General features: G+C 66.6%; 1 protein-coding gene across 3 annotated transcripts in view; it reads left to right on the forward strand.

The window, feature by feature from the left end:
• Positions 1-26,881, forward strand: part of ANO1 (anoctamin 1) — a 99,780-nt gene that overhangs the window by 55,458 nt on the left and 17,441 nt on the right. Inside the window, exons 4-17 of one of the 3 annotated variants that reach the window (XM_056131692.1) lie at positions 5,502-5,600; positions 5,966-6,117; positions 7,196-7,250; positions 9,385-9,436; positions 10,767-10,832; positions 11,151-11,206; positions 13,979-14,020; positions 15,420-15,484; positions 15,682-15,816; positions 17,815-17,975; positions 21,058-21,140; positions 22,904-22,975; positions 24,679-24,756; positions 25,338-25,412. In XM_056131692.1, coding sequence (XP_055987667.1) covers positions 5,502-5,600; positions 5,966-6,117; positions 7,196-7,250; positions 9,385-9,436; positions 10,767-10,832; positions 11,151-11,206; positions 13,979-14,020; positions 15,420-15,484; positions 15,682-15,816; positions 17,815-17,975; positions 21,058-21,140; positions 22,904-22,975; positions 24,679-24,756; positions 25,338-25,412 — 1,191 coding nt within the window. The remainder of the gene's footprint in view (positions 1-5,501; positions 5,601-5,965; positions 6,118-7,195; positions 7,251-9,384; positions 9,437-10,766; positions 10,833-11,150; positions 11,207-13,978; positions 14,021-15,419; positions 15,485-15,681; positions 15,817-17,814; positions 17,976-21,057; positions 21,141-22,903; positions 22,976-24,678; positions 24,757-25,337; positions 25,413-26,881) is intronic. The other 2 variants (XM_056131693.1, XM_056131694.1) reach the window with 2 other exon arrangements.

Consider the following 26,881-nt stretch of genomic DNA (forward strand, 5'->3'; position numbering starts at 1 on the left):
TGATGGGTGTTGGGGTCCCTGGGGCATGTGGTCACGATGCCCCCCACGGTTGGCCGAGCAAAGGCCCCCAGAGCCTCTGCACGCCTGCGGCGGGGAAGGTTGGGCCAGGCCAGGGTGCAGGCAAAGGGTCTCAGGAAACTTGTGCCCACCCCCTGCTGGGGGCTGCCCGGCTCTGAGGGCACTGTGGGCACAGGTGTGGGCCAGCTGGCAGCCCCACCTGTCCCTTTTCTGCGACCCCATCCCCCCACTCTTTGGTGGACAGTCCAGCCACGGGGCAACCCTGGGCAGTTGCCTCCTGCAGGCCACCCGGTGCAGCATGCAGGTTCCGTGGGAACTGGGGGTCTGCGGCTGTGACCTGGGGCGCAGGGCCCGGGATCCTCCCCAGGGGCTCCTCTGATGGCCGGGCCCGAGTGCCAGGGTCAGGCCGGGCATTTCCCAGTGTGGACCCAAGTCAGAGCCAGGCGACCCCTCACCCAGCAGAAACTCGATCCATGGGCGCCCACCTCCGGGCCCCCACGCTGCTCCCTGGCTGCGGCCTCAGTTTCCCCTGCTGGCAGTGGCGAGAGGTGGGTCCCTGCATCCCAGGGCGAGTGACACGCCTTCCTGGCCATGGCTGCGGGTCTCACTAGGCGCCGTCCTCTGAGGGCCCGTGACATCCGTGCTCAAGCGTGCTTGAACAAATCCTGTGATGGTGGTGTAGACGGCCTGTGTTTGAACTGCACACGTGATGGTGGTGTAGACAGGCCATGTTTGAACTGTGCCTGTGATTGTGATGTAGACGGGCCACGTTTGAATTGCACATGTGACTGCGGTGTAGACCAGGGCTGTGTTTGAACTACACACGTGACTGCGGTGTAGACAGGCCATGTTTGAACTGTGCATGTGATTGTATGTAGATGGACTGTGTTTGAATTGCACATGTGACTGCGGTATAGACCTGGACTATACCCGGGACTGTGGTGTAGACCTGAGCTACACACATGACTGCGGTGTAGACCAGCCTCTGGGCTCCGTCCTCGGCACAGGGTCCTCGGCACAGGGGGTGCCAGGAGTCCTGGGGCCTTCCAGGCCCAGCGGGGCTGAACAGGCGTGGAGTGTCCCAGGAGGAATGCTCTTGTGAAGCTCCTCTGTCCTTCTGTCTGTCCATCCGTCTGTCTTTCCGTCTGTTTGTCCATCTGTCTGTCTGTCCGTCCATGCGCCTGTCCATCTGTCTGTCTATCCGTCTGCCCATCTGTCTGTCTGTCCATCCATCTGTCCGTCTGTCCATCTGTCTGTCCGTCCACCTGTCTGTCATCTGTCTGTCTGTCCGTCCGTCTGTCTGTCTGCCCATCTGTCCGTCTGTTCTGTCCATCTGTCTGACCGTCCACCTGTCTGTCCATCTGTCCGTCTGTCTGTCTGTCTGTCTGCCTGCCTGTCTGTCCGTCTGTCTGCCTGTCTGTCCATCTGCCTATGTGTTCATCTGTCTATCTGTCCTTCCATCTGTCTGTCCGTCTGTCTGTCCGGCAGCCTGTCCGGCGCCCCCGGCTCACTGGGAGGGAGCTTTCAGCTGGGAAATAAGATGCACGAGGGAGCCGGTGGCCCAAGCTTGCCGAAAGCGGCGTGGGCACGTTTCTGGGTGGGCTGCCGTCAGCCCCCTGGCCTGGGGACCTCTGTTCCCTCTGTACTGCACGCGGCCTGGCGCGGCACCCGACGGTGCTGAGTGCCCCGCGGTTGCTGTGAGACGCCCCTTAGCCAGAGTGGCCCAGAGCCTGGCAATGTGGGTACGAGGGGTCTGACGGCCCCTGCTGACAGTGGCCCTGACGATCTGCCACCATGGCCGAGGGACCCCCAGCATGGGGCCCAGCAAGGGGCCACAGTCCTCGCAGGGCGGGGCCGGAGCTGCAGGTGAGGACGAGCTGAGGCCTGGCCCCGGGCAGGGCCCCCGGAGGGTCCGAGGGTGCAGCCTGGGCGGGACCCCCAGGGAGGGCGGGGGAGGGGCACCAGCACCCTCTCTGCTGCTCAGACCCCGCTGTCCCCGTGGGGCTGGGGTCAGGACAAGAGCACTTGGGCTCTGGGTCGGTATTTGGGGGTGGCCGCGGGGGACATGCACGGGCCAGTGTGGCTGACCAGAGGCACCGGGCCCTCCGACCAGGACATGGGGGGCCCAGGGAAGCCCCCAGACAGCGCCCCCAGCCCTGGATGTTCTGGAAGGGCCAGAAGGGACCCCCAGGTCCCTCCGTACCCCACGCGGGCAGGCAGGGAGCCAGGCTCTTGGCTGCATGCAGGCATTCGGGGTACCCAGAGGCATCCAGCCCCCAGAGCTGGTTCCGCCCAGAGGGTCTGAGAGGGACCCCCATCAGCGACGCCGACAGCACTGGGGGTTGGGGACAAGGCCAGGGTCCTGTCTCCCCCTTATCTACCGCTCCCGTCCCTCTTGCTCTCAGCCCCAAGAGGGGCATCTTGGGGCCTACTCGGGGCACTGAGGTCCCATGGGGCTGGACTAGACCCTGACACTGATGGCCTGCTGAGGTAAGGCCCCCCAGACCCCCGGCCTCTGCGCCCCGCAGCCCACTGGGGTCCACCGCCGGCCCTGCAGGTGCAGTTCTGGGCCTAGATGGAAGTAGGTGGACGGGACTGCGGGGACAGTGGATGGGCAGGAGGCAGAGGTTCTGGGGTGAGCCTGAATTCTGGGGGCCCCCTCAGGTCTCAGGGGTCCTACAATGGAGGGGTGGCAGGTCATCGAGCCTCTGCTTCTCGGGGCGCTGTTGGATCAGACAACCCCAGCCCGCCTGGCGGGGAGCAGGGCAGGCGGGGTCAGAGGACAGTCAGGGTCAGGCAGTTGGGTCAGCACAGTCGGGGTCAGCACTGTCGAGGCCAGGAGGCTGTGGGGATCAGGGGGGTGCGGGTGCCTTCCGAGTGCGCCGTGCCGAGTCCCCCGGCCTGTTGTCCACTCGCCTGCCTTGGGGAGGAGGACGTCTTGACCCCTGGCTGCTCTCCTGCGCGCAGCAGGCTGCCAGCCCCGGGAGCGCCCCTCGGGAGGACGGGCACCCTGGACATTGCGACACCGAGAGCCCGCGGGCGGGGCCAGGCCACGTCCTCCTCCCGACGCGGGGGGTTGGGGGGGCACCCTGCCAGGGCCTCCCGGCGGGACTGAGCCTCACAGACCTGTCTGCGGGCCTTGGTGCCGCTCCCGGCCCTGCGAGCTGGCTGGCCCCGTGCCCGCTGGCCAGGCCCTCCCCTGGCACTTCCTGCCGCACCGGCACCTGGGCCCCAGCTGCGTCTCCCTCAGCGAGGTGCAAAGGCCCACGGGCCGGGGCTCTGGTCTGCCCCCGCCCGCCATGGGGGCAGTGGGGAGCTCTGTTGTGGTCGAGACCTGGCCGTGGGCAGCTCAAACCCAGGCTGCTGGTCTTTCGGGGAGTCCCCTGGTCCCCTGCTGACTCCATGCATGTCCCTCTCTGGGGCCGGCTCCACGCAGCCTCCGGGGTCCAGGGCTGAACCCCACGTGGGGTCCCATGCAGCGGTCATGGTGGAGGGGGTCAGTCCTTCATCTTCCTTCCCAGCTGCTTTGGGGACGCTGCCGCTGGCTGGCCTCATGACATCTGATACTCCCCTCCCCCGGCTCGGGGCCTCGTGGACAAGGGGCCAGTCTGCCCCACCCGTGTCCGTAACCCCTGGGTGTTACCAGCCTGTGGCGCCGTTGACCAGAGCAGGTGTCTGAGTGACCCTGCCTCCAACACGAGTGGGTCCAGTATGCTTATGGCCACCGGCTTCACGCTCACCACAGCCCGGTGGTCTGGGGCAAAGGACAGGTGTGGGGGGCGCCCTCGGCCGCACGTAGCAGATGCCCGCACCCCCTCCCGTGGCACCGCAGTAAATGTCACCGAACTCCCCTCTGCCAGGCCCGTCCTGGGGGCACATCCGTCAGCCCGGGAGACGGAGCTGGCCCCGGCCACGGCACATCCGTGCCGCAAGCAGCTGCCAACAGGAAGAACAGACGGAGGCCGTGGCCGGCTCTGCACGGGCAGCCAGGGCTGAGCTCGGCGCTGCATCTGGTGCGGCCAGGGCCCGCGGCGTGGCCGAGGGTCTCACTGTCCCTGCTGCCTCTCCTGACCGCCGGCCAGGGCAGGGGAGGACCCCGCCCCCGGCTTGGGGACTGTGGGTGACCCAGCAGTGCTCAGAGCCGGCCCAAGAGAGGGTGCTCCTGGGAGCACTCCGGGACGCAGGAGCAGGCGGAAGCCCCGTGCATCCCAGTGTGACCTCCGAGCCCGCCTGGCCTGGCCCAGGGAGCACGCGGCCCCCAGGCCCTTCCCCTCCACAACCCCCCACCCACGGGACTCTCTTTGTGTTTGATCTTTTTCTTCCTTCCGAAGGAAAATGCTGGAGAAGGTCGGCCTCGAGCGGCTCCAGCCTTTCCCCGGGCACTGCTCAATCTGGCCCGCACACCCTCTGGTCTGGTGACCTTCGGGGGCGCTGACCGCGTCCTCCCCCAGCCGGGTCCCCACGCCTCCGCGGGTCCCCGGACAGAAACCGCTGTGGGTGGGGGCGCCCCTTCCCGCCACCCCCCGCTGTCCCACGGGACCTTTCTCCGGGGCCGGACAGAAAACATCCGCCGGCCCGTGACCCTTCCCTCCGCCCCTTGACATTCCCCGGGCGGAGTGCGCTGTCAACCGAGGTGCGCTCTCGGGGGGCTCCGCAGCTCTCCAGGAGGGACCCCTGGGTCCCAGAGCCCGTGCGGGGCCCTCGCACACGGAGGAGTAACCCTGGGCTTGCAGCCGGCGGGGGAAGGGGCAGTTCTCTGCCCACCGGTGGTCTCTGCCCGTGCCCAAGACTGTGGGCTGCACCCCTCGGCTCTCCTGACCCTCCAGACTCCCGGGGCCGGCACGGAAGCGGGTGGGCTCGGCTGCCCTGCGGCCAGGGAGAGATAGTGGGCAGCAGTGGGGGGTGGGGCGCTGGGCTGTGGGGTCCCCTCTCTGTGAGGCCAGTGTCACGCGGGAATGGCTTGGTGGGGTCTCACCAAGGATCCGCCCAGCCGGGCCCAGGCTCACAGCCGGCCGGGCCCACGTTCACCCGCACGGATGCAGCCTGGGCCCCTCCCCTACTGCCGCATCCAGCTCTCAGCATTGCCTCAACTACCCCGCCTGGTCCTTCTCCCCGGATTCGGTGCCAGGAAGGCACAATGCAGAGCCCAGGTGTGGGGCAAGGCCGGGCGTCGGCGCCCGTGGCCGCCCTCTGACCCGGACGGAGTCAGCAGAGCTGAAGCGCTTTCTTGAGATCAAGCCTGGGCCTCCAGCGCCCGCCCTTGGACCCACAGTGTGCCCGGGCTGTGCCCGTACTCGGCAGGAGGCGGGCGTGCAGGGGACAGGGGGCAGGAGATGGGGGCTTTGACGGCCCGAGTCTGGAGCCCCTGACCCTCCCGGAGCCCTCTGAGTGCCTGTTTCGCTTTGGAGGGGTGGAGAGAGAGAGACGCCCTCATCCCCGGGAACCCCCCTCACCCCGAGACCCCTCCCTTCTCTCTCTCCTAGACCAAGCTGCCGGGGGTCGGGTTCGTGAAGATCCACGCGCCCTGGGCCGTGCTGTGCAGGGAGGCCGAGTTCCTGAAGCTCAAGATGCCCACCAAGAAGGTGGGTGCCAGCGCGCGGGGCCCCGGGGGGCTGCACGCACCGCCCTGCGGTGGTCCCAAGTCCAGGGTTAGCAGGGAAAAGGCTGCCTGAGTCCAGGCGTGCATGTCCTAGTCCTGCGGCCACCCCCACCCCCGTGCCTCCCGGTCAGCGTCCCCCTACCCCCATGACCTGCAGCTGCTGGGGTCCAGAGAGGGGACGGTGACACCGTGCTGGGTTTCAGCCCGCCCCAGCCTCTCACGCCCACCAGAGTCAGGCGGGTGGGGGGGGGGGCGGGGGTGCTTCCTGGAATGTTCCGGAAGCACAAGGCCCAGAGCCTTCGGGGTGTGCCCGGGGAGAGCAAGAAGCAGATGCCCCCCCCCCCCCAGGTCTACCGCCTGCATGAGGCCCGCGGGATCCTGAGGAAGATCAACTCCGTGTTGCGCAAGCTCACGGACCCAATCCAGCCGCGCGTGGCCGAGCACCGGCCGCAGACCATGAAGCGCCTCTCGTACCCCTTCTCCCGCGAGAAGCAGCACCTGTGAGTGGGGGGCTGCCCCAGGACCCCCAAAGAGCGCGCGCTCCTGGGACCCCGGCTCTGGTGCCCGGAGACCCCGGGACCGGTGACCCAGGGTGGGGTCAGTCTCGTTCTGCAGGGCGACCCTCAGGGACCCTTATTGGGCCCTGGGGTGGGGGAGCTCAGAGGAGCCCCTGCCCGGCCCCTCCTCCCGGCCCCCCTGCGTCCCCGCCGTGGGAACCCGCTGTTGCCTGGCACGGCCGCACCTGCTCCGGCCGCATCCTCCCCCATCCCCAGGGCCAGCGGGGCGTAGCCACCTGCCCGAGAGGACGCAGGGGTTCCGGGAGCCCCAGGGGGCCGTGGGACTGGTCCAAAGCACCTGCAGGGTGGGGTGAGGGGGACCCGGAACACGCGGGCCTCACAGGGCCGGAGGAAGAGCTGCAAGGCGCCACCAGGTCTGGGCTTCTGCCCGGCCGTGGCCCCACCCCACCCCGCGCACACCCACACTCGCACATGCACACGTGCACACAGATACACGTGCACACACACACAAACACACACAGACATGCACACACACGCATGCATGCACGTGCACACACGCACACACACATGCACAGACGTACATGCACACGCACACACACACCTGCGCACACACACCAGACCTGGGTGTTAGGGGAAACGCACCTCTGGGAGTCGGGAGCCTGTCTCATCCGTCCCTCCTCAGACACCCCCTCAGCCGCCGCCCCGGCTTCACTGGGTCGTGTAGAAAGTGGGTCACGCTCCCCACAGGATGCCCCGGAGACCCCCGGGCAGCGCCCACTCCAGCCTGAGCACCTGTGGGTCCCGGGGCTGGGAGGCTGTCCTCTGCAGCGCCTGTGCGGGGCTGGGGAGGTCTCTCAGCAGGACGCAGGGGGAAGGGGGACTCTTAGCTGGCCCCCACTGCAGACCCCCACTCCAGCCAGCCCATCCCCCTGCACCCCGTGTCTCAGCCCCCTGCAAGGGACAGCGTGATCCAGGCCCCCCACCCCCCGCCCCGCCGCCGGAAGCCCTGGCAGGGGGCTCAGGCCAATGGGGTCTCTGCTCCCCGCCCCCATTCCTACAGATTCGACCTGTCTGACAAAGATTCCTTTTTCGACAGCAAGACCCGGAGCACGATTGTGAGTAGCGGGGCCTGGAGCCCCGGAAATAAGTGATGGGTTCGTTATGGAGACTTGGGGGCTGGGGGAACAGCCGCACTAATTGTCGGTGGCAGAAATAAGGAGAGGAAAACCAGGTGGGCTGGGGGCTCCCCGGGGGCGGGGGCGGGGCTGAAGGGGAGGGGCGGGGCGAATGGGAAGGGGCGGGGCCGAGTGGAGAAGCAAATTGGAAGGGGCGTGGCCGAGTGGAGCGGGGCGGGGCGATTGCGAGGGGCGGGGCGAGTGGGGAAGGAGAGGCGCCAGTGAGGAGGGGCAAATGGAAGGGGCGGGGCCGAAAGGGGAGGAGCGAATTGGAGGGGGCGTGGTCAAGTGGGAACAGGCAGGCGGGGCGATTGCGAGGGGCGGGGCCGAGTGGGGAGGAGAGGTGCCAGTGAGGAGGGGCAAATGGAAGGGGCGGGGCTGAAAGGGGAGGAGCGAATTGGAGGGGGCGTGGTCAAGTGGGAACAGGCAGGCGGGGCGAATGCGAGGGGCGGGGCCGAGTGGGGAGGAGAGGCGCCAGTGAGGAGGGGCAAATGGAAGGGGCGGGGCCGAAAGGGGAGGGGCGAATTGGAGGGGGCGTGGTCAAGTGGGAACAGGCAGGCGGGGCGAATGCGAGGGGCGGGGCCGAGTGGGGAGGGGCGGGGCTAAGTGGGAGACGGGGCGGGACGGCCCAGAGCCGCAGAACGTCATTGGCTGAACCCCAGCTCTCTCGACTGCTTGGTCCTTCCCGGTCCCCCCACCAGATTCCGGGGTCCCAGACCAGAGCCGGAGCCAGGGACAGGCAGGAGGGCTCAGGGATGAGACAGACACACAGACCGGGGTTCGTTTCTGGCCTTCCCCAGGAGCCAGGCCGCCCGGGTGCATGGGGCAGGCAGTGCCCTCCCGCGCCGGCTCTGTTTCTCTGCTGGCTGCCAACTTGTCAGCCCGCCAGGCTGGGCCCTGCCCAGCTCAGCACCCGACTTCTTCTCTCGAGACACGAAAGCAGCTCGTGGCCAGCTGCTGCCTGTCCCCCGCCCTGAGGGCCCAGCCTGGAGGGAATCACGGTCACCTGCCACCAGGCCCTCTCCGGCGCAATGTGGGGACCGTGGAACCTGCCAGCAGGCCGGGCTCCCCGGGACCACCGGGCGCCCCCTCCAGGGAACCCCGGGCGTGCCATGTGACACTGGGCGGACTCAGCCACCAAATGTCCCAGTCAAAACCCCGAGCTGCCCACGGCCACACTCTGGTGCCAAGGGCTCGGCCTCTCCTGGGCAGTGACCAGAGACAGCCAGTCGGACCTGTGTGCCAATCCCAGAGCCTTGTGAAAGCAGAGACGGGCATGGGCAGCCAGGGAAACCGAGGCATACACTTGTTGCACACGTGCCCCAACGTTATAAGATAGCCAGGGCTGCCAAGAGGTGCACCCCTAGAAGCACAGGGGGGTCCACCCTGTGGGACGTGGCTGGGGGGTGGGGCCAGAAGTCACTCGGCCAGGAGCCGTGGGGGTGGAGCTGTTGGGGTCCCGAGCTGCAGAAGGTTCCCTGCACTGCCTGTGACTCCACCTACCTCTGGGAAAGGGTGTCGCCCCAAGGGCCCCCTATAGCTGTTTTCCAAACAGCCACTCCCAGAGTAAGCCTTGGGGAGTACAAATTCTGGAGATCTGACAGAATCCAGTTTTGGGGGGTGGAATTTCAGGCCATGGTGGGGCCTCACCACCCCCTGCATCCACCCTGGGTGCTGTGTCCGGTCCACGGACTAGCCCCGGGTCTAGCCAGGGCTGTCCCCGGGGTCCATGGTGAAGGGGGTCAAGAGTCCAAGGGGTGGGCTATCCCAGGAGAATCCACCAGGACAAGATTCTGGGGTGACTCAGAATGGACCCCCTTCCTCCTGCCCACCCCGCCCTGCCCCAGGGTTTCTAGAACCTTCCTAGCTCCAGCCCAGGAGAGAGCGGCTGGCTGGGCCCTGTCACCTCTCAGAGGGGGCGGTGCCCAGGTGCAGGGTCCCTGGGCTGACTGCCGCTAGTGAGAGACGTATCCGAATTCTGGTCTTGGCAGTGGCAGAGTCCGGGGTCCCGGCACGGATGGGGCCGGGGGTGTTGGGGTGACCCCCGCGGGTCACTCCTGCCCTGTCTCTGCAGGTCTATGAGATCCTGAAAAGGACCACGTGCACCAAGGCCAAGTACAGCATGGGTGAGCACAGGGCCGGGGGCGGGGGAGGGGGCGGTGGGCTGAGAACTCTCCTCAGTGGTGTCAGTAGCAGCCTCAAGGGGACCAACCGGGACGCTCAGCCAGGCCCGCCCCAAGGCTGGCAGGAAGGGGCCCTTGACGCCCCGGTAGCTAGCTCGGAGCACAGACGCCCATTTCGGTTCCGAGCAAGGCAGCTCCGTCACCTACGGCAGGGAGCGGCTGGAGGGGGGAGGGGAGGGTGTTCTGGGTACAGGGACCGGCCACAGGGAGCAAGGGGAGAGGTCACTTGCAGGGTTCCCCTGGACTCAGCACAGCAGGGCCATGGGGTGGGGAGGCCAGCCCCTGTCACGGCCCCACGGGACGGTGACATCTCGGGGGCGATCGGGGAGAGGGGGGAGACTTCGCTGCACCTTCATCTCCCGCCAAAAGGAACCTCCAGGGACCTGGTCAGACGGGCAGGTGTGTGTCCCCACGGGGCAGGAGTGTCCCCCACAGGCCAGGTGTGTCCCCACGCAGCTGTCTGTGATTTGGGGGTTGGAGGCTGCTTGGCTGAGGCTTGTTCCAATCTGGGCCATCCCAGCTGGGCGGCCCCTGTGCGTCCCCCGGGTCTCTGGTTGCACTGGTGTCCGGGCCCTTGTTGCCAGGGGATGGACGGAAGGACCTTCTCTGCGCCCCCTTTCCGTGTGGGCAGCTGGTCTCAAGCCCCTCCTGGCCTCGCTCCCGAGTGTGTGGGCACCGCAGGCGTAGGAGCGGGGATCCGCCGGTCGCCTGCTGATGAGGCTCCTGGGACTGTGGGAGTGGATAGTGCAAAGGCCCTGTGGCCACCCACCCTGGAATGTTCTGGAACAGAAAGAGCCAGGAGCCCCGACTCAGACCCCACACTCATTTGAGCACGAGGTTTTCGCTCCCCTGCATGCCCTTGACCGTGGCCCCCGTGGCCCCACGCCTCTGTTCAAAGCCTTTCTGGTGGAGGGACACCCAGTCCCTGGAAATGAGACCCCCCCCCCGGCTGCAGGGAATGCCTCGGGTCAGCCAGGGGGTTCAAGACCAGCCAGGAACTTTCCAGAAGTGCCCCTGTGCAGAGTTAGGTGCAGTCTCGGCCCCGGCCCCCGTGGCGTGGCTGTGGCCGGAACGTTCCAGGCCCCTCCCAGGGGAGCAGCAGAGCCGCTGCTGCAGGGTCCGGCCTCGTGACCCTTCAGCCCCCGCAAACGCAGCTTGTCTGTTTGGGGGCCAAGTCCTGCGTCCTCGGGGGGCTGCTCCCGGCTCTGTGCTCGGGGCCGCGACGCTCCTGCCCCTGCGGCTCTGCCCGTCACTGACCGCCGTGTACAAACAGGGAAAGGAGAGGGGAGGAAGAAGGACTCTGCCCTTGTAACTAAGAGACGGAAGTGTGGGAAATACGGTGAGTGGGGGAGTGCGAGGCGCCCACCCCCCCGCTGCGCCCCCCGGCCTGGTGATTGGCTTCTCCGACGTTCCCGCCCCCCCTTTTCTCATCTGCAGGCTTGCCTCAAGCAGGCGGGGGGCGCTGGTGCCGGCAGGTCTGGGTGCTGGGGTCTCCTCTCACTCCTGATTCTACCAATCAAGCACGCGTGGTCCCGCTGCGCGTAGAACCCAGGGCGGAAACCGCAGAGGTGGCCTGGCGGTGCGGCCGGGCGCGGCCGAGTGGGTCCCGCGGCCCCCCGGCACGGCAGCCCGGTGACCCCCGTCCCCCTCTCCCTAGGTATCACCAGCCTGCTGGCCAACGGCGTGTACTCGGCCGCCTACCCGCTGCACGACGTAAGTGACCCCGACGGCCTGTCTGTGTCCGCTGCGTCACCGGGTCCCGGGGGGCCACACCCCCGGCTCTCGTTATCCTGTGGCTTCCTGCTCCTCCGTCCCGTAAATGTCAGCCCGGCCCCGGCCTTCCTGGTTCCCCCAGAGGGCCGGGGAGGCACGAACCCCAGAACAGCCCCACGCACACAGCGGCCCGGGGGTCACTGCCCCAGCGGAACACCCCGGTGGCCCAACTCGGTGTCGAATCGGCCCAGACCCGGCAGGCAGGACCAGGCCCCGGGGGCCCGCTTCTCCCTGAGCGGCTCCCAATTCCCTCTGGTCCCCCTGACAAATATAGCGGGGCCGTGCGGAGAGGGATGTCGCGGGATCGTCTCCGTGGAGACGGGGCCGGAGTTCAGCGGGGGCACTGGGGATGGGCTGTGGGGCCCGAGCAGTGTGGGAACCCTGCGGGGAGCGGCCTGGAACGTTCCAGAAGCACATTGTTTGCAAAGCCCAGAGGCCGCCGCAGGGCCAGGCGGGCGGGGGCGGGGAGTGGCCCCAAGTCTCGTGTCACAGCCATGAGACTCCCCTGGCCTGGCCGGGAAGCAGAGACAGCCCCCCCACCCCCGCCGCCCCCGGCTCCCTCTGTGTGGCATTCTGGAACGCATCTTAGTGGCCTGTCCAGTGCTGTGTGGCGCCCACAGGGGGGATGCCCACCAGGCCCCCAACCCTGCAGGAAGCTCAGCTCCCCTGCTCCCCACAGCCCACCCCTGGTGGGGGTGCAGGGACCCCTCACCCGGCTCTCCCTGCACCCTGCAGCCCCCAGCACCCCTCCCCCTCAGACTCCAGCCCGTGAAAGTCTGAGGCAGGGCTGCGGGCCGGTCCCCCCCCACCTCCCGTCTCGCCAGGGTCCGGGTTCCACTGGGGCCTGTGCTGTCCACCCAGGGCCCTGTCCCCAGATCTGCCTCCTGCTCCTGCGGCCTTCCAGCTGGCCACCCCGCCAAGTGGCTGGGACACGCCTCGGGCCTCCGTCGGACTGAAAGGCAAAGGGAGGCTGGGCGTGTCTGGGCGCTTGTTGTGGGCGCAGGACTGGGTTCCTCAGGCACAGAGACCAGAGAGGTTCAGCAGCTTGTCTGACGTCACCCAGCCCCGGGGCGGGAGCCGAGCCAGCAGCCAGTCCTAGTGTCCGCTGCCTCTCTCCTCCCTGTCCCCGGACTGCCACCACCGAGTCCCTCCCGGGGGTCAGACTGCCCCGTTCCCAGACCTCACTCTGCTGTCTCTGTCTTAGGAAGCCACTGTGCAGTTTCGCCACTTTTCTGTTTCTTTGCTGTTTGGGGCCACACCTGGTGATGCTCAGACTCTGCTCCAGGCTCAGTGCTCAGGGTCGGTCCTGGTGCTGCCCTGGGGACCAGGCGAGGCTGAGACTGGCACCCGGCCTCCTGGGGGCCAAGCCCTCTGGCTGCAGGGTAAACAGCCCCGTATGCGGCTTGGGGCCCCCGGCACACCCCTCGTGCCTCTCACATTGACACTAGGGACTGAATCCGCTTCACAGCTGGGGAAACTGAGGCTGCCATTGCTCACAGCTGCCTGGCGCCATCTCCGTCTGCTTTCGGGCCGCGCTGAGCACTGGGGTGTCTTGCTGGGGCCATGCCAGGGTCGCCCCTCAGTGCGTGCTGTGCCGCCGAAGGCCACTGGTCGGCCAGTCTCTGGGCCGCCGTGGATGCAGAAAACGGCTGTTGGTTTGGGCCAGGGGGTACCGCGGCTGCTGGAACCTGTGGAATCTGGGGCCCGGGGCTCGGCCTCCCTGTGGGACCCGGGGCCTGCTGCAGAAATCCGCCCTGGTTCATTCGGGCACACATTCATTCATTCACTCATTCATTCCCTCACTCAGTCGCCTACTCACTCATTCACGCATTCTTTCACTGACTCATTCGTTCACCCACTCAACCCCTCATTCATTCACTCAGTCATGGGCTCATTCACTAAGTCACACCCACTCATTTACCCAGCCACCCATGCACCCAGTCAGTCATTCATTCATGCCGAATCCTTCATTTATTACTCATTCATTCATTCATTCACTCACTTTCATCTGCTCACTCATTCACTTGTTCACTCATTCGTCCACTCCCTGCCCATCCCTCCCTCCCTCCCCCACCCTCCTTCGCCGCCCGCATCCCCTCGCTCCTCACCCCTGCCCTGTTCCTCGTGGCCTGTGCGTGCTCGCCTGAGGGAGGAAGGAGTCCCACACTGACCTGCGCTTTGTGGCTTCCTTGTTGAGTGACATCGGCGCCCTGGAGGTCACCAGCTAAGTGGCCTCTGGACCAGGGCTGGGGCAGGCAGGGGGAGGCCTGTCCGCCTGCCCCGGGCTTGACCCACCCAAGGGCCAGCAGGAAGTCGCCACGCACAGCCCAGGCCAGAGGCCTGGAGCCCGGAGCAGTGCCGGACACACAGCAGGTCACCACTGGCCTCCTGTCACCCGTACCCTGGGCTTATGTCTCCTGAAGGGGGGCACTTCCCTGTCCCCCAAGCACCCCCTGACCCCGCGGCCCAGTGCTCCACCTCGCTGCCACAGGATGCCCACACCAGGCCCCACCTGGGCCCCCACGGGCGCGATTCTAGCAGCCCCCAAAACCCCTTCTTGGTGTGTCTCCAACTCTGAGTTTCTGCTGGGCACCCCTGGCCCTCGCGTCCGTGTCATGGCGCCCAGTTCCTCAGGGTCACTTCCTGTGTCCACGGGGGGCTGGGGCCTGTGTCTGCATCGGGGACCCTGAAAATTTCCCTTTCCCCCTACAGGGGGATTACGAAGGCGAGAACATGGACTTCAACGACAGGAAGGTGAGCTGTCCCCAGGGGCAGAGGGCGTCAGGGCCGGGAGGTGGGCACAGGGGTCAGCGGAGAGGGACAGAGGAGAAAGGAAGCGCTCGGCCCCTCCCTTAGCTCGGCCAAGTCCAGACCCATGTCAGCCAGACTGGACCCGCCACGGCTGACTTTCGGCTGTTTTCCTTCGTCCCGCACTGAAAGCACAGAGACCTGTGCACAGGGAATAGGGGACACTTGGCGTCGTCCCATTGGCCTCGCTCAAACTTTTTGGACCTGGAACCCTTTGTAATGAGAAGGTTCTTGGACGGGTGTTCCGGGGAACAGACTCTGGGAACACCGAGGGCCGCTGCTTTGCTCGGCTGGCCCCCCACCACTGCCCTTCTGTCCCTCCTACTCAAGAAGGTTCTTTCCTGCCTTCCCCTGGGGTTCCCAGACAAGTCCCGCTGCCTCCCCCCTAGGGAGCCCCCTTCCGGGCAGGCTGACAATGGCTCCTTGTCCCGGCCGCGCTGCGGAATGTTCTCCATTCCCGCCTTGCAGCCCTTCGTTCCGGATACGACTTGCCCGCCCAGGAATCCGGCCGGAGATGGTATCTGGTTGAGCAGAAAATGACATATTTGGTTATTGGTCGCGGAACATCTGGTGTCCGTGTCTGCCAGAGACCAGGCCCGGCCAGCCCCGCCCACGCCGGTCCACCCCCCCACACACACGCTTCCTCCATCCAACAGTGCCCCTCTGCGCCCCGGGACCCGCTCCTGGGGGAACCCCACCCCCAGCGCCCAGCCCCCACCAAGACCCATCCCAGCTCCAACTCCGGACCCTCCCATCCCATCCCAGGGTCACTCAGCTGATGCCCGGGTCAGCGGCCACTCTCCTGGGGTCCCCACATCACCTCAGAGTGCCAGGCCCAGTGCAGGAATCCCGTTATTGCCACCGCCTCCCCCCACTGATGGTTTCCCGCCAGCTGAAAGCGCAGGCCCAGCCGTGGAGTATTAGATGGACCGGAGGACGGATGGGGGGAAGGAAGGAACGCAGAAAGGAAGGGAGAGGAGGAGAGAGGGAGCGGGGAGGGCGAGAGAAATTCTCACTCTCCGTCCCAGGGCAGGGCAGCTGGTCCTGAGTGTTGAGTGACTGAATGAATGAATGAATGAGTGTTGAATGAATGAATAAGTGAGTGGACAAATGTTAAATGAACGAGTGAACAAAGGAATGAGCGACCGAATGTCTGAATCAGTGAGTGAATAAGCAGATATGCAAATGAGTGAATAAATGAGTGAAAGCGCAGAATGACTGAAGGAGTGAAAGAGCCAACGAATGAGTGAATCAGACCAAGTGAGAAGTGGGTGAATGAGCGGATGAGCGTGTGCCCAGAGCAGCCCAGCAGGGTCTCCCCGGCTGCTGTCGCCCCCCTCCACAGCTCCTGTACGAGGAGTGGGCGAGCTACGGGGTCTTCTACAAGTACCAGCCCATCGACCTGGTCAGGTAGGCGGGCCGGGGCCCCCGCAACCCGCGACCCCCGCTGGCGGTGACCTCACCGGGGACCCCGCCCCGCGGGGCGATGACCGACGACCACAGCTGCCCGCACGCGGTCCCCACCTGCCCCGAGCCCGGGCGCCCCTGGGTGGGGTGGGGTGGGGTGGGGTGCCAGCGCCCGGCGTGACGCGCCTGCCCGCGCCCAGGAAGTACTTCGGGGAGAAGATCGGCCTGTACTTCGCCTGGCTGGGGGTCTACACGCAGATGCTCATCCCCGCCTCGGTGGTGGGCGTCATCGTCTTCCTGTACGGCTGCGCCACGGTGGACGACAACATCCCCAGGTAGGCGGGGGCGCTGCGGGGTCCTGGCCGGCCCGTGCCGAGAGCAGACCGGCCCTGCGGCCCGCGCTCCTGCGGAGGGTCCAGGGGCCGGCCGGCCGGACACTCCGCCTCGGGCCGCCTGCGAGGGTCCCGCGACCCCGCCCCGCCCCCTCCAGCCAGGAGCCCCGCCCCTCCCCACAAAGCAGCACCACGGGGGCCTGGGGGCTCTGCGGCGGGCAGGGAGCAGCCAGCCGTCCTCAGGCCTTGGCTTCGGCTGCGGGCGGTGGCGGGAGAGCCGAGGGTCCACTCAGAGCAGCGGCAGAGGCCAGCGTGGGCAGCCAGGCCGCCCTCTCCCTGCGCCCGCCCCTCAGGCCCCGCCCCCTCAGGCCCCGCCTTCTCTCAGGCCCCGCCTCTCCCGGCTCCGCAGGCCCCGCCTTCTAAGCTCAGGCCCCGCCCCCAGGCCCTTCTCTCCAGGTTCCCCACCACCAGGCCCTGCAGCTGAAGACCCCGCCCTCTCCCAGGCCCCGCCCCCAACAGGCCCCGCCCTCTTCCAGCTCCCGCCCCATAGGCTCTGCCCTCTCCCAGCTCACCACCCCAGGCCCTGCCCTCTCCTAAGCCCCGCCCTCTTCCTGCGCCTGCCCTGCAGGCCCCCCGTAGGCCCCGCCCCACAGGCCCCGCCTTCTCTTAGGACCCGCTCCTCAGGCCCCGCCCTCTCCCAGGCCCTTCCTTTCCAGGCTCCCCACCCCCAGGCCCTGCAGCTGAAGGCCCCGCCCTCTCCCAGGTCCCCCCCACAGGCCCCGCCCTCCCCAGGCTCCTCCCTCTCCCGGCTCCCGCCCCCATAGGCCCTGCCCTCTCCCAGTTCTCCACCCAGGCCCCGCCCTCTCCTAGGCCCCGCCCTCTCCCGGCTCCCGCCCCCAACAGGCCCCGCCCTCTCCCAGCTCCCCACCCCAGGCACACTGACAGTGGGGGCCCTGAGAGGGGCTCCTGCCCACAGAGAGGACCAGGGGCCTGAGGCCAGCTGGCTCTGGTGGCCCCTCAGGGAAGAAGCTTTCACTGCCTGTGATACAGGCGGAGAAACTGAGTCACCAGGCATCCCAGCAAAGCACCCTTGGCCACACAGATCACAAAGGGCTGCTGATGGTCAGACCCTGAGCAGGGCACATTCATGCTCACACACACAGTCCACACCTGTGTCACTCACAGGCGTGTGTGCAGACACGCCCGTCCGCAGATCCCACAGGCTCACACATACATGTCTACACCTGTGTTACACACACGCATGTATATACCCATGTCCACATTCACACACACATTTCTACACCTGTGTCATACATTTGTGTGTGTGCCTGTATCCACGGATCTCACACGCTCACGCACGTCCACGCCTGTGCCATACACGCATGTATGTATATACTCGCGTCCACAGATGCCACCTGCTCACACACGCACATCGCCTACCCCATGCACACGCATTCTCTCTTGCCCTCATACATGCACGTGTTCGTCTGTACACACACATGCGCACACACGTGTCTCCCAGCTCACACACGTCCATCCCATCCTGGGAAGGGAAAGTGAGTCAGAGGTGAGGGGTCAGCCCAGCCACCGTGGCCTCGCGTGACCCGGGCGGGCCGGGGCCTGCTCTGGGCCCTCCCTCCTCGAGCTGAGAGACCAGGTCCCTCCAGCCACTTCCGCTTCTGCGCCGCACGGTCCCGGGGCTGCTCCGCCCATGGCGCCCCCCAGTATATCCACTGAGAATTTCGGGACTGTTCCCCAATAGGCGAAGCCTCAGGCGCACGCCCTGACACTCTGTGGCTCCCTCAACTCTACCAGCAGTGGCCCTGGCGTGGCCCCTGAGCACCGAGCCGGGAGTCAGGCCTGAGCACTGCCTAGTGTGGCCCCAAGCCCAGCAGAAGCAGGACGGTCACACGTGCGAGGTGCTGGGTGCTTCCACACACGCAGTTCCGGGCGGCCGCGCCCTCGCCGTGGCCGGGCCCCCCACTCTGCCGTGTCCTGCAGCATGGAGATGTGTGACCAGACATACAACATCACCATGTGCCCGCTCTGCGACAAGACCTGCAGCTACTGGAAGATGAGCTCCGCCTGCGCCACGGCCCGCGCCAGCCACCTCTTCGACAACCCCGCCACCGTCTTCTTCTCCGTCTTCATGGCCCTGTGGGGTGAGCACTGTCAGGAGAGCCCGCACTGCACCCCCGAGGCTCCCAGGAGCGGGAGGGGACCCGAGCGGCCCAGGGCGCCCACTTCCAGCCCTGCACGTCCCGTGTCCACGGACGGGCCCGAGTGCTGGAGGGGATGCAACCGTGGGCGAGAACAGAGACCATTCCAGAACCCTCTGAGCTCAGGACACCTCAGCCCCCAAGCCCCACACCACCTCCTTCAGGAAGCCACCCAGCCTGCCCCACCTGGGATCACTTCCCTTGCAGGGAGGTTTGGGAGTGGGAAGGGGCTCCGCACCCGGGTCGGGTTCGCAGATAGGACTGCTCCCTGCCAGTCTGTCACCCCCTCTGCCGAAGGTGCCGGGGGTCTGGGTTCTGAGCTGTCCCATCTCTACCCTGCGCTGTGGGCGCAGGGAGGGGGAAGGGGCAGGACGTCAGGAGGGCTTCCTGGAGGAGGTGTTTTGAGCTGAGTTTGGGGCGGCTGTGAGCTGGCTGTGGCTGTAGGGCCCCGCGGAGAAACAGAGAGGCCACGGAGGAGCCTCCGGGCACAGGGCGGCTAGTCCCAGAGCTCGTGGTGCTTAGAGGGGTGCCAGGGAAGTGGGGAACTGCCAGGGACCCTCCCTCCCTCAGGGGCCGGAGCTGCCCTCGCCCGCCTGTCAGGGGAGGCGCTCGGATCCGAGGGTCAGGTGGGACAGTCGTCTCCCCGGGACGGCTCGCCTGGGCCCCCCGAACCACATTCAGGAGGGCCCCTGCCACCCCTCTCAGTCCTTTTCTCCCCCCCAGCACCATGTTTTTTGGTTTTGGTTTGAGTTTGGGGCCACATCGGAGATGCTCGGGGCCCATTCCTGAGTGCTCAGAGATCCTTGCTGGCGGGGCTCAGGGGCTCAGGGGATCGAGCCCAGGTGGGCCGGGTGCCAGGCGATCGCCCTCCTGCTGTGCTGTCACCCCGACCTCACCAGTGCCCCCTCAGCTCCCAACCCAACTCAGTGCCTGAGAGTGACGTCCGGGAGGACAGGACAGGCTGCACCCGAGTCCCGTGCCAGGACTTCCGGGGTGGGGCTCGGAGCCAATGTGCGGCCCTGGAGCTGGACCAGGCGGGACGCATCAGGCGACTGGAACGCCACTCGGCTCAGTCACAATCCGACCTTTACTGCAAACTGGGGTGGGGGGCCAGGCCCAGTCCTGGGGGGAAGAGGGCTAAGGGCCCCTTGCCCCCGTGGTGCAGATACCTCCCCCAGCCCAGCCCAGATCTCCCTGAGCCCTGGAGCCCGGGAAGGGGTCAGCCCACTCCTGCGCGTGGGAACCTGCAGGGGGTCCCCGCTAGACCTTCTGAGGGCCAATCGTGCCACTGTCCTCATATAGCACAGCGGGCCACCTCTTGCTATTGTCATTTCCTGTGACTGTCACCTCACACTTCTGTCACCTTACGCTCCTGTCACCTCACACTCCTAACACCTGTGACTGTTACCTCACACTCCTGTCACCTCACACTCCTGTCATCTGTCACTGTCACCTCCTATGATGGTTAACTTACACTTCTGTCACCTCACTCCTGTCACCTCACATCCCTGTCATCTGTGATTATCACCTCACTCTCTTGTCCCCTGTGACTGTCACCTCACACTCCTGTCACCTCACACTCTTGTTACCTCACACTCCTGTCACTTCACACTCCTGTCATCTGTGATTATCACCTTACACTCCTGTCACCTATGACTGTCACCTTACACTTCTGTCACCACCTGTGGCTGTCACCTCACACTCCTGTCACCTCACTCCTGTCACTTCACACTCTTGTCATCTGTGATTATCACCTCACGCTCTTATCCCCTGTGACTGTCACCTCACACTCCTGTCACCTCACTCCTGTTACCTCACACTCCTGTCATCCCTGATTATCACCTCACGCTCTTGTCCCCTGTGACTGTCACCTCACACTCTTGTTACCTCACACTCCTGTCACCTGTGACTGTTATCTTACACTTCTGTCACCACCTATGGCTGTGACATCACACTCCTGTCACCTTAGTCCTGTTACATCACGCTCCTGTCATCTGTGACTGTCACCTCTATGATGGCTAACTCACTCCTGTCACGTCACTCTCCTGTCCCCTGTGACCATCACCTCACGCTCCTGTCACCTCACTCTCCTCTTACCTCCCACTCCTGTCCCCTGTGACTGTCCCCTCGTGCTCCCGTCACTTCCTGTGCTGTCTGTGCAGTGTCACCTGGCTGATGAGGCCAGATTCGTGCACCTGGAGGCCCGGGCCTGAAGCTCACGCTGCTCTCACGGGTCTCCATCCCCCGGAACAGCACAGACTGTCCCAACGCCGTGCTCAGTCGCGACCCAGATCCTCATGGGTCTCTCCATCCCTTCCCGGGTCCAGCAAAAACGTTTCTGGGCAAGGCTGAGGAAGGGGCTCCGGGGGCAGAGCCGTAGAGCAGCCGGGAGGGTGCCGCCCTGCACACGGTCAACCTGGGTCCCACCTCTGGCACCCTGTATGGTCCCCTGAGCCCGCCAGGAGTGATCCCAGAGCACAGAGCCAGGAGTCAGCCCTGACGCCACTGGGTGTGACCCAAAACCAAGAGAAAACTGAAAAGAAAGGCCTAGGGGAGGGGCAGAGCCCCTGTGCGGGTCTCGTGCAGGGCGTGGGTGCCCATCCTGGCTGTCCCCTGGCCCAGGACCTGCCACCCCAGGCTGCACTCGGCTGGAGTGGGCTGGACACGGGGGCAGCAAACAGCGAGGCCCCACGCTGACCCGTCCCCCAGAAGAGCCTCGCTCTGCCCTGGGCACGGGTGTCCGACGCCAGCCGTGTGGACGCCTCGGCCGCGGATTTGGTCCTTTCTGAGTCGGGAGGGGACGAGTTAGCGCCGAGCCAGACCCCGCGGCGGGTGGGCAATGCCGCTCGGACCCACCGACCCTCCTCTCCACACACCCCACCCCCGGGAGCTTGGGGCTGGAGGTCAAAGAGTAGCGGCGAGGGCCCAGCCTGCCCGACACAAACCCCACCCACCCCACGCCGGCATCCGCCCTGCCTGTGCCTCAGTTTCCCTGTGCTGACCCTGGCTTCCTGCTCGTCCGCAGCCGCCACCTTCATGGAGCACTGGAAACGGAAACAGATGCGGCTCAACTACCACTGGGACCTCACGGGCTTCGAGGAGGAGGAGGTGAGACGAGTGAGGCCCCCCTCCCCCACCCCCCAGCTCCCGCCCGGCCCCGGCCCAGCCCTGGCCTCACCGCTCCGGCGTCCCCCCTGGTTAGAGGGTCCCAGGTCAGGCGCTGAGCCCGATGCCCAGAGCGACTCCCTGAGAAATACCGGGACCCACTGCAATTCAGGAGAGTCTGGGTTCCACCCCCTGAGGCGGGGACCCCTCCCTGGGTCTCCCCGAAAGGCCTCGTTGCTACTGCTGCACCCCGTGATGCCAGAAGGGGGGTTAGGAGCGGCAGGACAGTCAGGGACCCCCGAGGATGGCCCAGGAGAGAGGGGACAGGGCCCCGAGCACTGCGTAGAGGCAGACGGGCACTGGTGCCGCCTCCGGGTGACAGCCGTTTCCAGAGGAGCCCCACTGTGGGGGTCACTGAGAATATCGCTCCCGGGGGTCTCAGGCCCTGCACCACCCCCTGGCCTGTCCCGAGCCTGCTCTGTGCCAACTGCAGGCGGCAGGCTGGGACTGCAGGGCCAGGCCGCTGGGGGGACCAGGAGACCTCGCGGGGGGGACCAGGCGGCCCCGGTGTGGGTGGGGAACAGGCAACCTGGGGGGGACAGGGGAACTCGGGGGGGACTAGGCAACCTTAGGGGAACCCAGCAGCCTCGGGGACGCACAAGCTGGGCAGAGTCTGTGTCTGCCTGTGCGGCCGCATCTTCACCTCTCCAAGGCCACAGCCAGCCACGGCCCCTCCATGGTCCCCCGACCCCCCCTGGGCTCTGTCCTGTCCCCAGGCAGAGAGGCCGAGGCCGGGGCCACCCAGGCATGGCCCTGGGAGTCGGAAGCAGGACGGGCCTGTCCTTGCGGCCACCTCAGTCCAGGCTTCCAAGAGCCGAGGCCACTGTGGCCGGCCTCTCAGCGTCACCTTCTTGTGAGGTCACAGGGGTGGGTGTCGGGGGACCCCAAGACTCCTGCCTATGGTCCCAGTTCCTCCAAGTGTGTGACTCTCACCCCATGAAAGCTTGGGGTGGGGGGGTGTTCTCTGAGTTGCTGCCAAGGCCCTGGGGCCGCCTCGGCATGGCCAGCGCCCAGCCAGTGGACACAGTGGACAGCTCCCCGATCCCCCTGGACCCGCCAGGACTCGGGCGCAGGGGTCCCCCCGAGTGCTGGTCCCGGAACCCTCCCCGTGTGTCCGCGGCCCGTGCCGTGCGGGACAGCCCCGAAGTAACCAAACCTTTTTGTCTTTGTTTTCACGTTTCGGGGTCCCCGCAGGAGGCCGTTAAGGTTTGGAATTTTCGTCTCCCCTCTGCTCCCACTTCCTGTCTCCCGGGAGAGGGCCCCCCTCTGGCACCTGTCACGCCTCTTTCCTGCCGAGCGGTGCCCCGGAGCACTGCCGCCACGGGCGGGGGGCTCGGCTTCTCCCCTCTGCTCCCCGCTGGTAACCCCGTCTTCCTTTCCAGCGCCCTCGCTGCCGGCCGGTCTCGGGCCTGACTGCTTGCTCGTCCTCTCTGACCCCCGCTCTCGGCAGACGGGTCTCGGGGGCCAGCTCACGGCTGGGGCGCCACAGAGGGGCCAGGCCGTCGGGGCGTCTCGGCCTGCGCCTGGCTGCCTCCAGATTCGGGGTTCCCAGTGTGGGCGGCGTCCAGGGCCACGTCCCTGGAGGCCGAAATTGGAAGTAGGGGTCGCAGCCCGCTGTGAGCTGGCCCCCAGGGGTTCGAGGTGAAGGGCGTCCGGATGCGGGGCGGCCAGGCTCACAGCCCCCCGGGGCCCCGTCTCCTTGGCAGGACCATCCCCGGGCCGAGTACGAAGCCAGAGTGCTGGAGAAGTCGCTCCGGAAAGAGTCCAAGAACAAAGAGGTACGGTGGCCGCGCCCGATGTGGGTCCCTCCCGGCGGTGTAGACTGGGTCAGGACCAGTGTTCTCGCCTAAGGAGCACTGGAAGTGGGGGAGGGCACTCCCACGCTCGGGCAGCTGAGTGGAAGCAGCAGGAACTTTCCTGAGGACCGGCTCTTAGAAACCTCCGCTCTGGGCTCTGCAGAGCTGAGTAACGGGCGTGGCTGGTGCCAATAAAACTTTATTTACAAAGGCAAGTGGAGGGCCGAGTTCGACCCCACATGCTGGCAGAATCCAGCAAATACTCCACCTCTTGCTCCGTCCCGGGGCTGCTCTCAGAAACGCAACCTTCACGGCCATACCCAGTCGCTTGGGACTTTTCCAGGTGCCCTGAGCATCAGGGGCCACGCGAGGCCTGGGTGGAGGAGGGAAACGTGCCCAGTGGGGGCATGACCGCCTGCTCCTGGCTTGGTTTGGACGCCGAGGCTGAGCCGGGAGGCCGAGTCGTGATCGGGAGTTTCCGATGCGAATTTCTTCCTTTCTCCCCAGACCTCGCTTCCCGTCTCCTGCCAAGACTCGGCCTCAGAGGCACTTGGCGAGTTTGTCAGGGGAGGGCGTGTGGCAGGGTCTGACCCCTGAGGTCTCTGCCAGGTGTAGGGGTGGGGGGTGCGTAGGGGCCCCCGAAGGTACCGCTATTTGCACACTCCGCACTGGGCCCCGCGTGCCCATCTCCGGTTCGATTCCTCGTCACTGATTCCTGGACAGGGGTTGGCGGGCGGGCGGCAACGGGGAGGTGCCCAGGACCCCCTTGGGCCCACCTCCCCCAAAACAGCACACCACAGCCCCGCCCCTCCAGGCCCTGAGCTGGACCCCACAACTCAGGGCTGTGCACACTCACCCCAACCCAGACTGTCTGTCTCGCCCTCGGGAGGCGCCAGGGAGGAGTGTTTTGGGGGCGTGTCCCCCGCTGGGCCCCCTGGCTGCCCTTCCCCCACTCGGGTCTCAGTGCTGGGAACTGGGTGGAAAGCGGGTCTCACTGAATCACCTCTGCAGTACGCGACCCCCCTAGCCCTCCTGGGGCCGCTCACTCCACGCCCCACTTCCGCCCTCCGAACCAGAGGGATGGAAGAGCCTGAAGCCCCCTGGGGTCCCCAGCCCATGGTCCCCACCCTAGGGAGACTCGCCGCTTGCCCAGGATGGAGAAGGGCTCGATGTCCCGGGCCCCCACAAAGGGACAGGGAGGAATTGGGGAGCGCCGACCACACACCCCACTCTCCCTTTTCTCCTATTTTATTTTCTCCCAGAGACCCCCCCACCCGGGGGCTTCCTGTCCCACCCCTAGCAATGGCGCCACATGCACGGGGGTTGGGGGCATGGGGAGATGCAGGGAGGCCTCGGCTGACCCCGGCTGACCCCAGCTGGCCGTCACCATCTCTTGGGGTTGGCTCTGGGTGCAGCTGTGAGCGGCCAGGAGCATGTGGCCCTCGGGGACCTCCCGGCCTCTGTCCCCAAGCCTCGGCCCCGCGCCCTGGCCGCCCTGGTGGCCTGCCCTGTGGGACGTGGTCTGTGCCACCCCAAGGGGGTTTCTGGGCCTCAGCGGTGCCAGCATAGCCGTGGCAGCCAGAGCCTGGAGGCTTCAACAACTCGGGACGGGTCGGGGAGGGGGCCGAGGCCGGGGCGCCCCCGCCTCACCCCCCTCTGCTCTCTTGTTCCCCATCCGCCCTCAGAAGCGCCGGCATGTGCCCGAGGAGGCCACAAACCAGTGGCAGCGGAGGGTTAGGACGGCCCTGGCAGGGGTGAAGCTGGTACTTGTCTCTGGGCGCCGGGAGGCTGCCAGTGCACCGGCACCTGCGCCCCGTGTCCCACAGCCGCGCCGGTTGCGTTTCGCGCTGCCCTTCACCCCTGCCTGCCTCCGCCCTGCACCCAGCGAGCCAGCCGTGCGTGGGCCGTCACTGCATGGAGCTGGGGCCTGCTGCTCACCTCACAGCCCGCGGGGTGGGGGGTGGGGCGTCCTGGGCCCTGGGTGGCGCGTGCATGCCTCCCGGCCCCGGAATGAGCAGCCTGGGCGTGGGGGTGCTTGGACCCGGCCGGAGAGCCCCAGGCCGAGCGCGGCCGAGCCCCGCACCCCGGCCCGAGCGCAGCCTCTGACCCTTGTGTGCAGCTGCCCGTCACGACTCGCTCGGTGACAGGAAAATCACGAGGACGGTGTGGGTGGGGTGGGCACCCCAGGACCCCTGCGGAGCCCCGCGAGGCCCAGACGCCGCTTCTGGAACATTCCGTGGGCACTCAGGCCGCGTCTGCGGGCGTCCACGCGGCTGCTGTCCGGGCCGATTGCTCGCATGCGCCCCGGCCGGGTCTGCTGACCCCCTTGCCTTGTGTTTGGCAGACAGACAAGGTGAAGCTGACGTGGAGAGACCGCTTCCCGGCCTACGTCACCAACCTGGTCTCCATCATCTTCATGGTAGGTCCCCCCGCAGGGGGCCGGGAGTTAGCACAGGGGCACGGGCCGGCTCCAGTCCCCAGCACCACCAGGAGAGGCCCCAACACTCCTGAGCACTTCTTGGGGGCCCACGAAATGTTCCACAGGGGACAGTGCTGCCCAGTGGCTGCCTTGAGATCCCTAGAGACCTCCCCCCTCCCCGCTGGGCCTCTTGCAGGGGTCACCTGCAGACTCTGGGCCCCTATGCCCTCTGCTTCTGTCCCTCATGCCGGGAGGCTGTGGTCACTGCACGTGACTGTCCCCACGCCCACCCAAGCTTTAGGGCCGATTTGGCCCGGGTGGGGGGCTTTGTGGGCATCAAGAGACTCTGCCTGTCACCACCTGTGGGGAAACTGAGGCTTGAGGTTAGCTCCCCCCGCCCCAGGCCATCGCCAGCCAGTGGCCAGGCCTCCCAGCGGCCCCGGGCCCCCACGGGCATGGCCTGTCCTGCTGCTCCAGGCCCGGGAGAGGGAGGGCAGCCTTGCGGGGGCCCGGACACCTGAGCAGCCTGTCCCTTTCGCCCAGCTGGGCACCAGCCTTCGAGGACTCAGCCCCGCCCAGAGTGCCCCAGGCTCACCCCACAGGGACCAGGAGCAGGACTGGGACTGGGAAGGGCCCCTGCGCCCGGGCTCCTCCTGCAAAGAAGGACAGTGTCACCATGGCAGAGTCAGCGCGGGGGCTGGTGCCCAGGCACCTGGAGTGGCCTTAGCTGGACACAGGGCCAGGAAACGGCTCAGGATAGCGTGTGGCTTTGCACGAGGGGGCCCAGAGTGCGAGCCGGAGCACCACAGTGTCCTGAGCTGCCAGGCGTGGGGACACCCCCCCCCCAACTCACGCATCAGGCCGGGGGTTGCCCCTGAGTTTTTCCAGCTTTTGTGACCCCCAAACCAAACACAAATAAGAATTGAGTAGGTGGGACCTGCGGGGCCCTTCAGACCCCGCTCCCCTGCCCTGGGCCTCCGGCCCCTCTTGCCCACAACGTGGCTGCTTGGGCGCCAGCATCACCTCTGCTCCCTGGAGGCGGAAGCTAGGGGAGGTATCATCCCTTTGGACGCGCTTCCCCAGAGAACCTGCCTGCCGCCCGCCGCGGCCTCAGTCCTCTCCAAGGCTGGGAAGTGGACGATGCCCTGCCCAGGAGGGCCACAGGCAAGGAGTGGCCGCAACTCCTGGAACGTCTGCCCCTGACAGATGAGTCACTTCTGTCCACCTCCGGGAGCGTTTTTTGATTGATTTTTTTTTGGGGGGGGTGGGGGTTGGAGGCAGTGGTAGGGCTTCCTCCTGGCTCTGAACTCAGGAATCACTCCTGGCGGTGCTCAGGGGACCCCGTGGAGATTGGCCCTGGGCTGACGGTGTGCACGGCCAGCGCCCTCCCTGCTGTGCCATCACTCTCTGGCCTGCTGCTTTGGGCCACACTTGGCAGTGCTCAGGGCTCACTCCTGGCGGGCTCTGGG

Source organism: Sorex fumeus, unplaced genomic scaffold, assembly GCF_029834395.1.
Source record: "Sorex fumeus unplaced genomic scaffold, SorFum_2.1 ptg000093l, whole genome shotgun sequence".
NCBI classification, from domain to species: Eukaryota; Metazoa; Chordata; class Mammalia; order Eulipotyphla; family Soricidae; genus Sorex; species Sorex fumeus.